Source organism: Phocoena sinus, chromosome 5 (assembly GCF_008692025.1).
Source record: "Phocoena sinus isolate mPhoSin1 chromosome 5, mPhoSin1.pri, whole genome shotgun sequence".
Lineage (NCBI taxonomy): Eukaryota > Metazoa > Chordata > Mammalia > Artiodactyla > Phocoenidae > Phocoena > Phocoena sinus.
In genome coordinates, this window is record NC_045767.1 from 104,783,829 (window position 1) to 104,799,239 (window position 15,411).

The following is a 15,411-nucleotide window of genomic DNA, read 5'->3' on the forward strand; positions in this document are numbered from 1 at the left end:
CTATATGTGTAATAGACTAGTTTTAATTATGGATCATATATTAAGTTTAAAGATCATATAATAAAAAATAAATATTTAAAGTAATTTTACCTATTGTAAAATTATTTTATATTAACTCTTATGATTTTGTTCTCATTTATAGACAACAATATTATTCATATACTATCTAGTTAACTTGCCTTCTATGTATTTCAGAATTTTTTTAAATATGGAGTTATAATATTGTCATGCCATTACAGCTAATTTCCAAAGGAATCAAAATGTGGAAAATCTGTTCATAAACCTTCTTTGATATATCCTTTTGAAAAATACAGTTTATTCTAGGTTTTCATCACCATTTCTTGCTGTGGCGGGATAATGTTATAGTCTCAAGTGACATGTGGACAAACATGGATTCAAGGGTAGTGCCTCTTGAAGGCCTTGTTTAAAACACTCACTCTGGGATACTACTGTGCTTCTTTACTTCCAGACTGACCACTGCTCTAAGCAGTGTTGGGTCAATGCCTGGGCTGCCCGACCCCTTGAAGTTCAAGAAGAAGCACCAGGACTTCTCATGATGGGAGGTCAGAATCAATGTAAGTGACTTCCTAACAGGGACAGCTAAATCCCTTCAGTGATTTAGGTCTGTATTAAGTCTGCCATATAAAAGATTATTTCCAGTGTGTGGTGTTTGTCATCATCATACCCCAAAATCTTGCCTTTGACATAAAATGAAACTTTAGAAGCATTTCTCAAGTGTTAATTCTTATGTATCTCTGGTGAAAAGCACAGTGCAAAGATATAATGTGCTCAATTTGTTGTTTCCTTAGGAATTTTCAATTCCATTAAATATTAGTTTAAGGAAACTGGAGTTACTTTGAAAATTTCCATCAATGATAGCTTAGAGAAAACTTAGAAAGTCTAATTTAAAATTTTTGTGGACTTTAAAGATGAGCATAAATGCACTCATAAATGCATAAGTGGGCAAAGCTGCAAGATTTCTATCTTTGAGAAAAGTTTTAATTTTGTTGTAATTTGACATTGTTGTTGAGCATTGTTGCTTAGTACAGATTTATTTCTTTTCAGTGATGTTACTTCATGAAATGTCAACCATGTAGGAATTCCCAAAGATAACAGCTCAGTAAATTGTATCCGAAAACACTTGATGTGTACAAATGGATAATAGAAATAGTAGAAATAATGTTCATTTGTGATAAATTACACAAGACTAGGGTTGGATTTTTCCTTTGGGGCAAAATAAAGAAGTTGTAATATGATGCTTGTATTAAGATGGAGTTTTCATTAAGAATAGAAGAGGAGAAAGTGATGAAATAATAGAAAGCATCATAATGCCATCAAATTTATTCTCATCAAGTCCTGGGGATCTAAATATCTTTTCAAACAGTTTTCTTCTAACTGTTTATAAGTGACAAGATTATGGTGTTTGAAGATAATGAGAGGATAATTTTCTTGTACTGTTGAACTCTAGAACTTTTGTGTAAAATTATAATACTTCATTATATAGAAAGGACAACAAAGTTCTACAGTAAGTAAAGATTCAAACTGGTTTCTGTTTTTCTATCTAATGGCTTGCATCTAACTCTGATAAACAAGTTTAAACTTATATCATATACAGTATTGTTTCACATATTGCTATTTTCCTTCATTGAACCCAATCCATAACATATTAAAATAATGAGTACTGGAAAGTACCTAAAGCAAAAAGCCCCAGGTATATTTTAGGGTTCCCATAATCAGTTTAAAAGAGAATCATTTAAGTTCTGTGAGTATCAGATCTGATTCCCTTCCCTGCCTACCCTCCTAGGCTGTTGTGAGGATGAAATGAGAGTAAATATGTAAAAGTACTATGTTAACTGTAACAGACTGTAGAAAATTTGTTTATCTTTTGGGCAAGATTTAGAACAAAACATTTAAAATAATCTGGGTATTTTATCCAGCAACGTTAGAGAAGGACATCTTCCTTATATAACTTTTATTTAAAAAGAGTAAGAAGGGACTTCCCTGGTCGTCCAGTGGTTAAGACTCCATGCTTCCACTGCAGGGGGTGCGGGTTCCATCCCTGGTAGGGGAATTAAGATCCTCTCCTGCATGGTGCGTGGTGTGGCTAAAAGAATTAAAAAATTTTAAAGAATTTTTAAAAATGTGAAAGAAGGAGTAAGAAACACAGCAATTAATATATAGTGGGCTGAAATACATAGAATAACAACATCAAAATATTTACAAAAAGCAGCCTTAGCTATCACGGCATATACTGGAATCAGGCTGCCTTTGTCAGCCCTCCCTCCTCTCTCTCCCCTGCCCTCTCTAACTTCTCCACTTCCTTCTCTCCCTTTCTCCACTCTGTTTTCTTTCTACTCCCCTACTTTCCGAGGTTGGTAGGACTTTCTTGCTTGTCTCCTGACCTTACGTTTTATATTTTGTGGACCCTCTTTGTTGGTATTACATCACATAGACATCCTGGCAGGCTTTGTAGAAAGAGTTTGGACACCTTTCCCTTGGTGTTTTGTAGTGAAACAAGGTGGAGCTCTCAGCTGTGGACCAGAGAAAAGAGAGCAGTCTTTGGTCCCAGTGAGTAACAAAACCACAGGTGGTGTTGACAGGAGTGTATGGCCGTGCATTAACTGAGACAGTTCTGTGGTTTGAAACTCTTTAATTGTATCTGTCACTACCATTTACAACTAAAGAAAAATTTATTGAATCTCACCACATGTTTAGAATGAAAACTCAAAGAAGGGCAGAACCAGAAAAGTAATGCATAAAAAGGAAAGTAAGCAGAGTTTGAGAAGAAATACAAAGAAACCTGAATTGCATAAACAGGATAGCAGTCAAAGGTGAATTTTTCTGTTGGAGATGAGTTCTGGAAGGCTGTTGGATGAGAGAAGGACAGAGAGCTCATTATACCAGGGTTGCTGTGGCTTGTCAGGGCTGATTTCAGGAGAGCTGACTGGTGTTCTGAAACCTGGGGGACAGCACACACCAAGAACACTGGAAGGGAGAAAAACACCAAAAATGAATGGGTAGCAGGAGGTAAGGAACTCATTTATCTTGGCATTCATAGTTTAAACATCATAAACTTAAGAGGAATATATTTTGAAACTATTTAAACTTATTAGCATCAAATACTTCTGTGATTCTTTGTTATTGGTTGTTTATTTTTGAAGCCTGCAATTGAAAAAGTGGTTTAAAAAGTGCAATATTTGCATGAACATTGTATACCATTCTGTAATTACCCTGAGGTGGAAAATTGGGTTCTCCATTGTTCCCTTTTCTTCATTTATTATAATCATCCTTTTCCTTCCCTTTCTTCCTCTGTCTCTTTATGCTTCCTTTCCTTCCTTGTTTTCAATTCTCCCACTGCAAGATTTTAGAATGACTTCTTTAGACTTACAGGTCCTCACTGGACAATGGCACATCTCACAAGTATTTTCTTCAAACATATCAATCATAGGCACCATAAACTCAAAGGAGATTAATGTGTCACAGTGAATTTTCAAATTTTCCCTGTTGCATAAAGAAACTGATATTGACAAAGACAAAACAGTTAAAAAAAAACAGAGCATTACTTCAATAATTTGGGCTATTTGTTAGCATTGTCTTATGATTTTCAGAATATATCTGTGTAAAAACTGGAAAATTTGGAATGTGATCTTTAGACAGAGGCTGCTTTTCTCTGAGGGTTAGAATCTGGTAACCAGTACAGGTTTTGAGAGTCAACCTCTGGTCGATTGACATTCCTTCCTCTGCCTGATTTTCTGCATTTGAGGGATTCTCAAGCTGCTTTAGTGTACCTCGGTCTCTCAGGTAGGAATATCGTTAACTAGCTTGTATTTCTCTTTGAATAAATTACAAAAAAAAGTGCCTTCTCTGAGCAGAAGAATTGCACCAATAGACTCTTCCTTTCAAGTGTGGCTTGGCACCGAGACTGGGCTAGGTTTAGGTCTCCATATGCCACCTGGAAACCGTCGCAGATGTATAAATAGTACTACAGTTACATGCAGTAGCCCTACCTCCAAGCCGTAGGGCAATGGGAAAAATGGGAAATTTTCTCTAAACATGATGATGCTTTATATATTATCAAACCCCAAAATACAGCAAAAACTTGTTTTCACTCTTAATCAATAATTAGAAACTGCTGACTTTTGGAATTAGCAGATTATCAACATTTTATCTGTCAGTTTTCAAAGTTTTAAATAAAGTATTATTTAACACATTATATAAATAAGTATTTTAACTATAGTAATATGATATTAATTATTAGAAAAGTAAATCAGAAAATTGTTTCAATGCTATTCAGTGGGGCCTTGGCATAGAAAAATAATGCAATTTACATGAAAGATTAAATTTTGAATACTATCATGGGTCAAAGATTTGATGACAGTAATTTTGATTTGCCAGCCTTGGGAGCATCCCAGATTCTCAGATAACTTGGGAACCTGTGGGTTGCAATAGAAGTAAGATATCAAATTGTGCCTATATGTGTGTGTGTGTGTATGTGTGTGTGTGTGTGTGTAGGTTTTTTCTATCCAGTTATCTTTTTATCTCTATCTCTTTTTCTTAACATATGAATTCAGGTTTTAAGACCTACTCAGGAGATAGCAAGCTGGATGGGAAAGGTTTGCAATTAAAAACTTTATATTTAAAGCTGTAATATTCCTCTTAAATGTATTTAAAACATGAATATTAAAACCCCAGAAAAAATGAAATTTGGAAATAATGTGATTGGCAATTTGCTCTTATCCTCTGGCTAACATTCCTATGGAAGAAGGTGACTCAGGGAGGGAAACAGGAGGCCACTCTGTCTCAAGAAGCAGAAGGCAGAGGGTGAGTCTTGAGTATCTTTTAGGTTCAATTTGCACAATCTAGTGATGAAATCGCCTAGTTTTCAGGGATTCCTACTGTTGTTCTGGACATTTCAGCTGGCATTAGTGCCATGCATTCTTTTCATTGATATTTAAGCCAAAATAGACAGGTGCTACCCAGTGGTGCCATACCAGAGCCAGGAGCTGAAAGTCAGACCCCAAGAACTCCCAGCCAGATCACTGTACTGTCCAACTCTGTTGCTTCACTAACTTCGCAATATTGGAACATTATGGTTTATACAATTGAGCAACTACAGTTCTGGACTCTATTTATTAAATCATGATAAGGTTTTATTGCACTAGATGAGTGGAGAACACTAGGTTTAAGTTATTCTTTTTTTTGAAATTAATTCCAGCTTCTTTATCAAAATAAAAAGTAGTAGCTATGGCCATTGACTATTCATGTTTGATATTACAGTTTTGAAATGTGAATTTGAGGTTATATTACTTATTTAGAATCTAGAGGAGAACTCTACTGAAGCTACCTTTAAGAATTAAAAAAACAAGTATATAAAAATCTCAATTGGAAACTTTTGCTTCAATGAAGGAAGGCATGGCCTTTGGAAGATACATACTAAAATCAAGTGAAGGATATTAGCTTACTCTTTCAAATTTTTTATTTTCCTTTTATTTCCTTAGACTGTGTTTTATAGGAATATTGAATTTGTGATTCTTATGTTTGATACTGATGAAGGACCTTTAAGCAAGTTCAAAGTAAAACTAAAAAAAAATTATTAAGATTATCTCTAGAACATATTAAGTGTGTTTAATTCCCTTTAGAACTGGAAATTTTAGCTAGTTTTTAAAAAAAAATTTCCTGCTCTATCTATTGCATTAGCAACCATAGACCAAGTGACATCATTGTTTTTAATAAAACAGATTAATAAAAATGTAAGAAGATTAAGCATTTTAGATTCTGGCTTTTATGCTTAATATGAGAGTATTGGTTTGAAGCCAGTACATGCTAATTTATTGGCACTTTCCTTGAAGTAATGTAGAAGATTACCTCCTCTGAGATTGTTCACCTGGGGTAGTCATTCTCAGCCAAGGAGCAGTTTTGCCCCCAGGGAACATCTGGCAATATCTGGAAACATTTTTGGTTGTCACAGCTGGGGAGGTGGGTTGCTACAGGCATCCAGAGAATAGAAGCCAGAGATGCTGCTAAACATCCTACCGTGCATAGGACAGCCCCCAGCAAAGAATTATCCAGTCCAAAATGTCAAATAGTGCCAAGGTTGAGAAAGCCCTGGTCTAGGAGTGTTTATTGCTTCCTCCTATTGCTTTCCTTTTTCCTTTTCCTTCTTTCTTTTTCCATTCCTCTTACTTAAATAGGTATGTGTAGCTTTGTGGAGAAAGGTAAGTGGCTGTCTATTTTGTACTAGATGTAATCTTTTAAGAGTTATTTCCTAAGGTGTGGCTTGTACATAATGAAAAGGTGGTCAGGGGGCCTGCACTTGGCTGTACGACTTTGGACTTGTCACTTACCTCTTTCTTTCTCTAAAAGTCAGAACTGAGCGAGATCTGAGGTTTCTTTTAGCCTAAGAAAACCAAAATATTTTGGCTAAACCATTCATTCAACCTCACACAAGCACCTTCTTGTGTCAAATGCCATTCTAGGTGCTGTGAGTGAACTGATACAGAAGATCAGAAGACGTAGCTTCTGATTTCTCAATGCCTGTGATTTAACTGGGGAGACGGACGTGTAAACAAAAGTGATCACACACTGTGAAAAGAATTCAAATAAAAGAGGCTATTGGACGAAAGGAGGAATTTGCCAGAACGGGAGGCAGGGCATCCCAGACAAAAGGAATGGCATAGGCGAAAGCTTAGGATTATGAAAGCCCTGTTAGGTTAAGTAATGTTGAAAAGTTTCAGTGTGATGGGGATATGGTTGCTGAATGAAAATGCTCTTCTTGTGTTGCTTTAAAATATCAAAAATTTACAAAAGAATTTTACAGCTATGAAAAATAAATATTATTACATAGCCCTTGCACTGGAGCCATTGGTTCATGTCCAAAGTGTTCATCACAAGCACAGACAGCCTGGATCACAGTCTGAGGATCCCATCAGGTCCTGTCTTTCCTACTGTACTTGTCTTAACTTGTGCCTGATCTGCTGCTTCATTGTTAAAACTGTGGATTGTGGTGCAGAAGAGCCAGGAACAACACATCCAAATTTTAAGAAGTGTCTGCTTTTCCCCTCTATCAAGTTCCCTGGAAATAGTTTAGAATTTTAATAATCCCCTTGGGGCAATGGACTTGGGTAATTAAAACAGCTGATTTAATTCACAAATGTAGGTGGGCCAAATGTAGTGTCATCCCATTCAACCCTCCTAAAACAAGTGGAGAGCATGATGACAGAAATAGTGCCAAGGCTTCTGCCACACATGGACAACAGGCAGCACCGGTTTTTGGCTTGGTGACCAAACACTGGTCAGCATTGCTGAACTAGTGATTCTCAGCTCGACCTAAGGCACCATCATACTCAATTGTCTTTTGCAGCTGTGAAAATCAGTATCTTCCCTTAGAGTATGTCATAAAAGGAAATGAGAGTATTCTGAGGGAAACTGATATTTTATCAGCTGTAAAGAAAGAGACAAATTTTGCATGAGTTTTCCCTCAGCAAATCTGACTTTTCTCAGGAGAAGGGAGTTTAAGTAGAATAACTCTTTTTGCTGCTTTTCTTTGGAAATATCCAGATATAAAAAGAAGTCATGTAGTAGATATCACAGTGACTGGAGAGTTCAGGAAATCTCTCTTCTCTTTCCAGCCAAGAGCTGACTTTCTATTACGCTTAACTTCTTGATGTCTGAACTTCTCCTTCTAGAAATAAATCTAATAGTAGCTGCTATTCTTGGCTCAGGACTTATGAAGTAATGTCTATAGAGTATTTGTGAAGAAAAAGGTTCTATAACACAAATAAGTATTTTTCCACCCTTGATATCAGTTAGTTTCTAGTTTGTATGACTAAATTCTAAGTAGTCTGACATTTGGCAACCTCTTTTTTTTCCCATCAGAATGTAAAATTCATGATTAGCCGCTCATTATGAATTTGTCACAACTTCACTTAACCTAATAAATATCCCAGAAAGAGTTGACTTGGCTAGAGCTGAATCAGTACAGCTTTATGAATTTGGCCACTAAGTTAAGCCAATAGTTTTAAATCTGTACTGATCTAAGGAGGAATGTGCAGAAAGCAAGACCTGGGTGCATTCTCCCAGAATCAGTGGAGTTCAGCTGTCAATCAGGTTGGTTAGAGGAGGAGGAGGTACAGATGAATGTGCGGAAGGTCAGCGTGTCCGCCTTTGATATGTAGAGACCAGCAGTGGTACTAGCAGAGGGACCAACTGAAGAATTAGTGGGCAAGCAATCTTAAGTGTGACTTACAAGACTTAAAATGTTTTGAGTTCTTAAAGATTGTTCATTATGCCATAGGTGCATGTTCTTTTATGGTCTATTAGATTTTGTTTTCTATGTAAATAATCATCTGCTGCCTGCTTAAGAGAGAGCTGTACACGCTCATTTATAGATAGGCTGTGGCTGCTTTTGCATTACAATGGCAAGTTACGCAGTTGCAACAGAGAATTTTATGGCCCACAAAGACTAAAATATTTACTATCTGTCTCTTTACAGAAAAAGTATGCTGACCCTTGCTTTAAAGAAATACCTTTGGTAAACAAAAAACTATAGATAAATTCTCTCAGTGTCCAATTCACCTAGACAAATGAAATTATTTTCTTTTGAAGAAATGATAACCCCCAATACTTTCTTTTCATCTTATTTGCTTTATAATACCTGAGAAAGTCTTTTAAAATGCAAATATTGAAATACTGTGTAAAAGGGACTATGTTTCTTATGATCTATAAGCACTCCAGAAAAAAAATATGCATATAGTAGTATAGTGACTGCAAAGTGATCTCTAATAGTGTTACCAGTTGTATTAGGGAAGTGAATAAATAACAATAACAACAGCAAATGTTTATAATATGTTTATTCTGTATTAGACACTGTTCTAAGTACTTTTAAATTTTTTCTTCAGCAACCCTTTAAAGTAGGATAATTATTATTATTTTTTTAACATCTTTATTAGAGTATAATTGCTTTACAATGGTGTGTTAGTTTCTGCTGTATAACAAACTGTATCAGCTATACATATGGCATACATCCCCATATCTCCTCCCTCTTGTGTCTCCCTCCCACCCTCCCTATTCCACCTCTCTAGGCAGTCACAAAGCACCGAGCTGATCTCCCTGTGCTATGTGGCTGCTTCCCACTAGCTGTCTACATTTGGTATATATGTAAAATATATATGTATATATGTCTCTCTCACTTCATCCCAGCTTACCCTTCCCCCTCTTCATGGTCTTAAGTCCATTCTCTATGTCTGCATCTTTATTCCTGTCCTGCCCCTAGGTCCTTCAGAACCTTTTTTTTTTTTAGATTCCATATATGTATGTTAACATATGGTATTTGTTTTTCTCTTTCTGATTTACTTTACTCTGTATGACAGTCTCTAGGTCCATCCACCTCACTACAAATAACTCAATTTCATTTCTTTTTATGGCTGAATAATATTCCATTTTATATATGTGCCACGTCTTCTTTATCCATTCATCTGTTGATGGACACTTAAGTTGCTTCCATGTCCTGGCTATTGTAAATAGAGCTGCAATGAACATTGTGGTATATGACTCTTTTTGAATTGTGGTTTTCTCACGTTATATGCCCAGTAGTGGGATTGCTGGGTTATATGGTAGCTCTATTTTTAGTTTTTTGAGGAACCTCCATACTGTTCTCCATAGTGGCTATGTCAATTTACATTCCCCCAACAGTGCAAGAGGGTTGCCTTTTCTCCACATTCCCTCCAGCACTTATTGTTTGTAGATTTTTTGATGATGGCCATTCTGACCAGTGTGAGGTGATACCTCATTGCACTTTGATTTGCATTTCTCTGATGATTAGTGATGTTGAGCATCCTTTCATGTGTTTCATGGCAATCTGTATATCTTCTTTGGAGAAATGTCTATTTAGGTCTTCTGCCCGTTTTTGGATTTCATTGTTTGTTTTTCTGATATTGAGTTGCATAAGCTGCTTGTATATTTTGGAGATTAATCCTTTGTCAGTTGCTTCGTTTGCAAATAATTTCTCCCATTCTGAGGGTTGTCTTTTCATCTTGTTTATGGTATCCTTTGCTGTGCAAAAGCTTTTAAGTTTCATTAGATCCCATTTGTTTATTTTTGTTTTTATTTCCATTTCTCTAGGAGAAGGTGCAAAAGGATCTTGCTGTGATGTATGTCATGGAGTGTTCGTTCTGCCTATGTTTTCCTCTAAGTGTTTTATAGTGTCTGGTCTTACATTTAGGTCTTTAATCCATTTTGAGTTTATTTTTCTGTACGTTGTTAGGGAGTGTTCTAATTTCATTCTTTTACATGTAGCTCTCCGGTTTTCCCAGCACCACTTAGTGAAGAGACTGTCTTTTCTCCATTAAATATTCTTGCCTCCTTTAGCAAAGATAAGGTGACCATATGTGCATGGGTTTATCTCTGGGCTTTCTATCCTGTTCCATTGATCTATATTTCTGTTTTTGTGTCAGTACCATACTGTCTTGATTACTGTAGCTTTGTAGTATAGTCTGAAGTCAGGGAGTCTGATTCCTCCAGCTTCATTTTTCTTTCTCAAGATTGCTTTGGCTCTTCCGGGTCTTTTGTGTTTCATACAAATTGTGAAATTTTTTGTTCTAGTTCTGTGAAAAATGCCAGTGGTAGTTTCATAGGGATTGCATTGAATCTGTAGATTGCTTTGGGTAGTATACTCATTTTCACAATGTTGATCCTTCCAATCCAAGAACATGATATATCTCTCCATCTGTTTGTATCATCTTTAATTTCTTTCATCAGTGTCTTACAGTTTTCTGTCTACAGGTCTTTTGTCTCCTTAGGTAGGTTTATACCTAGGTATTTTACCCTTTATTTTGCAATGGTAAATGGGAGTGTTTCCTTAATTTCTCTTTCAGATTTTTCGTCATTAGTGTATAGGAATGCAAGAGATTTCTGTGCATTAATTTTGTATCCTGAAACTTTACCAAATTCATTGATTAGCTCTAGTAGTTTTCTGGTAGCATCTATAGGATTCTCTATGTATAGTATCATGTCATCTGCAAACAGTGACCGTTTTGCTTCTTCTTTTCTGATTTGGATTCGCTTTATTTCTTTTTCTTCTCTGATTGCTGTGGATAAAACTTCCAAAACTATGTTGAATAATAGTGGTGAGAGTGGGCAACCTTGTCTTGGTCCTGATGTTAATGAAAATGTTTTCAGTTTTTCATGATTGAGAACGATGTTGGTTGTGGGTTTATTATGTTGAGGTAAGTTCCCTCTATACCTACTTTCTGGAGGGTTTTTTATCATAAAGTGGTGTTGAATTTTTCAAAAGCTTTTTCTGAACCTACTGAGATGATCATATAGTTTTTATACTTCAATTTGTTAATATGGTTTATCACATTGATTGATTTGCATATATTGAAGAATCCTTGCATTCCTGGAGTAAACCCCACTAGATCATAGTGTATGATCCTTATAATGTGCTGTTGGATTCTCTTTGCTAGTATTTTGTTGAGGATTTTTGCATCTATGTTCATCAGTGATATTGGCCTCTAGTTTTCTTTCTTTATGATATCTTTGTCTGGTTTTTGTATCAGGGAGATGGTGGTCTCATAGAATAAGTTTGGGACAGTTCCTCCCTCTGCTATATTTTGGAAGAGTTTGAGAAGGATAGGTGTTAGCTCTTCTCTAAATGTTTGATAGAATTCGCCTGTGAAGCCATCTGGTCCTGGGCTTTTTGTTGTTGGAAGATTTTAAATGACAGTTTGAATTTCAGTGCTTGTGCTTAGTCTGTTTATATTTTCTATTTCTTCCTGGTTCAGTCTCAGAAGGCTGTGCTTTTCTAAGAATGTATCCATTTCTTCTAGGTTGTCCATTTTACTGGAATATAGTTGCTTGTAGTAATCCCTCAAGATTCTTTGTATTTCTGCAGTGTGAGTTGTTACTTCCCCTTTTTCATTTCTAATTCTGTTGATGTGAGTCTTCTCCCTTTTTTTCTTAATGGTTTATCAATATTTTTTATCTTCTCCAAGAACCAGCTTTTAGTTTTATTGCTCTTTGCTATCATTTCCTTCATTTCTGTTTCATTTATTTCTGATCTGATCTTTATGATTTTGTTCCTTCTGCTAACTTTTGGGTTTTTTGCTCTTCTTTCTCTGATTGCTTTACGTGTATGATTAGGTTGTTTATCTGAGATGTTTATTGTTTCTTGAGGTAGGATTGTATTGCTATAATGTTCTCTCTTAGAACTGCTTTTGCTGTATCCCATAGGTGTGGGATGGGTTGTTGTGTTTTCATTGTCATTTGTTTCTAGGTATTTTTTTTTATTTCCTCTTTGATTTCTTCAGGGATTTCTTGCTTTATAGTACTGCATTGTTTAGCCTCCATGTGTCTGTAATTTTTATAGATATTTTCCTGTAATTGGTATCTAGTTTCATAGCACTGTGGTCAGAAAAGATACTTCATACGATTTCAGTTTTCTTAAATTTAGCAAGGTGTGATTTGTGACCCAAGATATGATCCATACTGGAGAATGTTCCATGAGCACTTGAGAAGAAAGTGTAATGTGCTGTTTTGGGATGGAATGTCCTATAAACATCAGTTATGTCCATCTTGTTTAATGTATCATTTAAAACTTGTGTTTCCTTATTTATTTTCATTTTGGATGATCTGTCTATTGGTTAATGTGGGGTGTTAAAGTCCCCTGCTATGATTATGTTATTGTCGATTTCCCCTTTTATGGCTGTTAGCATTTCCCTTATGTATTCAGATTCTCCCACGTTGGGTGCATAAATATTTACAATTCTTATATCTTCTTAAATTGATCCCTTGATCATTATTTAGTGTCCTTCTTTGTCACTTGTAATAGTCTTTATTTTAAAGTCTATTTTGTCTGATATGAGAATTGTTACTCCAGCTTTCTTTTGATTTCCATCTGCATGGAATATCTTTTTCCATCCCCTCACTTTCAGTTTGTATGTGTCCCTAGGTCTGAAGTGGGTCTCTTGTAGACAGCATATGTACGGGTCTTGTTTTTGTATCCATTCAGCCAGTCTATGTCTTTTGGTGGAGTATTTAATCCATCTACATTTAAGGTAGGTATCAATATGTTTGTTCCTATTAACATTTTCTTAATTGTTTTGGGTTTGTTATTGTAAGTCTTTTCCTTCTCTTGTGTTTCCTGCCTAGAGAAGTTCCTTTAGCATTTGTTGTAGAGCTGGTTTGGTGGTGCTGAATTCTATTAGTTTTTGCTTATCTGTAAAGGTTTTAATTTCTCCAACAAGTCTAAATCCTTGTTGAGTAGAGTAATCTTGGTTGTAGGTTTTTCCCTTTCAACACTTTAAGTATGTCCTTCCACTCCCTTCTGGCTTGCAGAGTTTCTGCTGAAAGATCAGCTGTTGACCTTATGGGGTTTCCCTTGTATGTTAATTGTTGCTTTTCCCTTTCTGCTTTTAACATTTTTTCTTTGTGGTTAATTTTTGATAGTTTGATTAATATGTGTCTTGGCATGTTTCTCCTTGGATTTATCCTGTATGGGACTCTCTGCGCTTCCTGGACTTGATTGGCTATTTCCTTACCCATATTAGGGAAGTTTTCAACTCTAATCTCTTCAAATATTTTCTCAGTCCCTCTTTTGTTCTCTTCTTCTTCTAAGACCCCTATAATTTGAATGTTGGTGCGTTTAATGTTGTCCCAGAGTTCTCTGAGACTGTCCTCAATTCTTTTCATTCTTTTTTCTTTATTCTGCTCTGTAGTAGTTATTTCCAGTATTTTATCTTCCAGGTCACTTACCCATTTTTCTGCCTCAATTACTCTGCTATTGATTACTTCTAGAGAATTTTTAATTTCATTTATTTTGTTGTTCATCATTATTTGTTTGCTCTTTAGTTCTTTCAGGTCCTTGTTAAACTTTTCTTGTATTTTCTCCATTCTATGTCCAAGAATATGGATATCTTTACTATCATTACTCTGAATTCTTTTTCAGGTAGACTGCTTATTTCCTCTTCATTTGTTTGGTCTGGTGGGGTTTTGCCTTGTTCCTTCATCTGCTGTGTATTTCTCTGTCTTCTCATTTTGCTTAACTTACTGTGTTTGGGATCTCCGTTTCGCAGACTGCAGGTTCATAGTTCCTGTTGTTTTGGGTGTCTGCTCCCAGTGAGTAATTGTGGTCCAGTGGGTTGTGTAGGCTTCCTGGTGGAGGGGACTGGTGCCTATGTTCTGGTGGATGAGGCTGGATCTTCTCTTTCTTGTGGGCAGTACCATGTCCATTGGTGTGTTTTGGGGTGTCTATAAACTTATTATAATTTTAGGCAGCCTGTCTGCTAATGGGTGGGTTCATGTTCCTGTCTTGCTAGTTGTTTGGTATTGGGTGTCCAGTACTGTAGGTTGCTGGTCGTTGTTGGAGCTGTGTCTTAGTGTTGAGATGGAGACCTCTGGGAGAGCTTTTGCCATTTGATATTACATGGGGCCATGAGGTCTCTGGTGGACCAATGTCCTGAACTTGGCTCTCCCATCTCAGACGCTAAGGCCTGACACCCAGGCAGAGCTCCAAGACCCTGTCAGCCTACAATGCTCAGTAGAAAATTGAGAAAATAAGAGAAAGAAAGAAGGAAATTTTTAAATAAATAAAATAAAGTTATTGGGCTTCCCTGGTGGTGCAGTGGTTGAGAGTCCTCCTGCCGGTGTTGGGGACATGGGTTCATGCCCCGGTCTGGGAAGATCCTGCATGCCACAGAGTGGCTGGGCCTGTGAGCCATGGCTGCTGAGCCCGCACGTCTGGAGCCTGTGCTCTGGAACAGGAGAGGCCACAACAGTGAGAGGCCCATGTACTGCAATAAATAAATAAATAAAAATTTTAAAATAAAGTTATTAAAATAGAAAGAAATTATTAAAGATAAAACAATTTAAAAGTAATAAAAAGCAAAAGAAAGAGAGAAGGAACATAGCAGGCAACCAAACAAAGAAAACAAATCCACCAATGATAACAAGTGCTAAAAACTATACCAAAAACAAAACAAAAACAAAAAAAAGGACTGTCAGAACCCTAGGACAAATGGCAAAAGCAAAGCTATACAGACAAAATCACACAAAGAACCATACACATACACACTCACAAAAAGAGAAAAAAGAAAACATATATATATAAAATGAAAAAAGGAAGAGAGCAACCAAATCAATAAGCAAATCTACCAATGATAACAAGCTCTAAATACTAGACTAAGATAAATGTAAAACCAGAAACAAATTAAATGCAGAAAGAAAACCCCAAATCTACATTTGCTCCCAAAGTCCACCACCTTAATTTTAGGATAATTCATTGTCTACTCAGGTATTCCACAGATTCAGAGTACATCAAGTTGATTGTGAAGATTTAATCTACTGCTCCTGAGGCTGGGGGGAGAAATTTCCCTTTATCTTCTTTGTTCACACAGCTCCTGGGGTTCAGCTTTGGAT

General features: G+C 36.2%; 1 protein-coding gene across 2 annotated transcripts in view; it reads left to right on the forward strand.

Annotated features, from left to right (window-relative positions):
* TLL1 (tolloid like 1) overlaps nucleotides 1-15,411 on the forward strand; it is a 279,927-nt gene that overhangs the window by 37,927 nt on the left and 226,589 nt on the right. The window contains exon 2 of one of the 2 annotated variants that reach the window (XM_032632665.1): nucleotides 8,096-8,106. The exons of the other annotated variant lie outside the window; for it this stretch is intronic. Within the exon in view, the coding sequence (XP_032488556.1) occupies nucleotides 8,096-8,106 (11 nt within the window). The remainder of the gene's footprint in view (nucleotides 1-8,095; nucleotides 8,107-15,411) is intronic. 2 annotated transcript variants of the gene reach the window in all.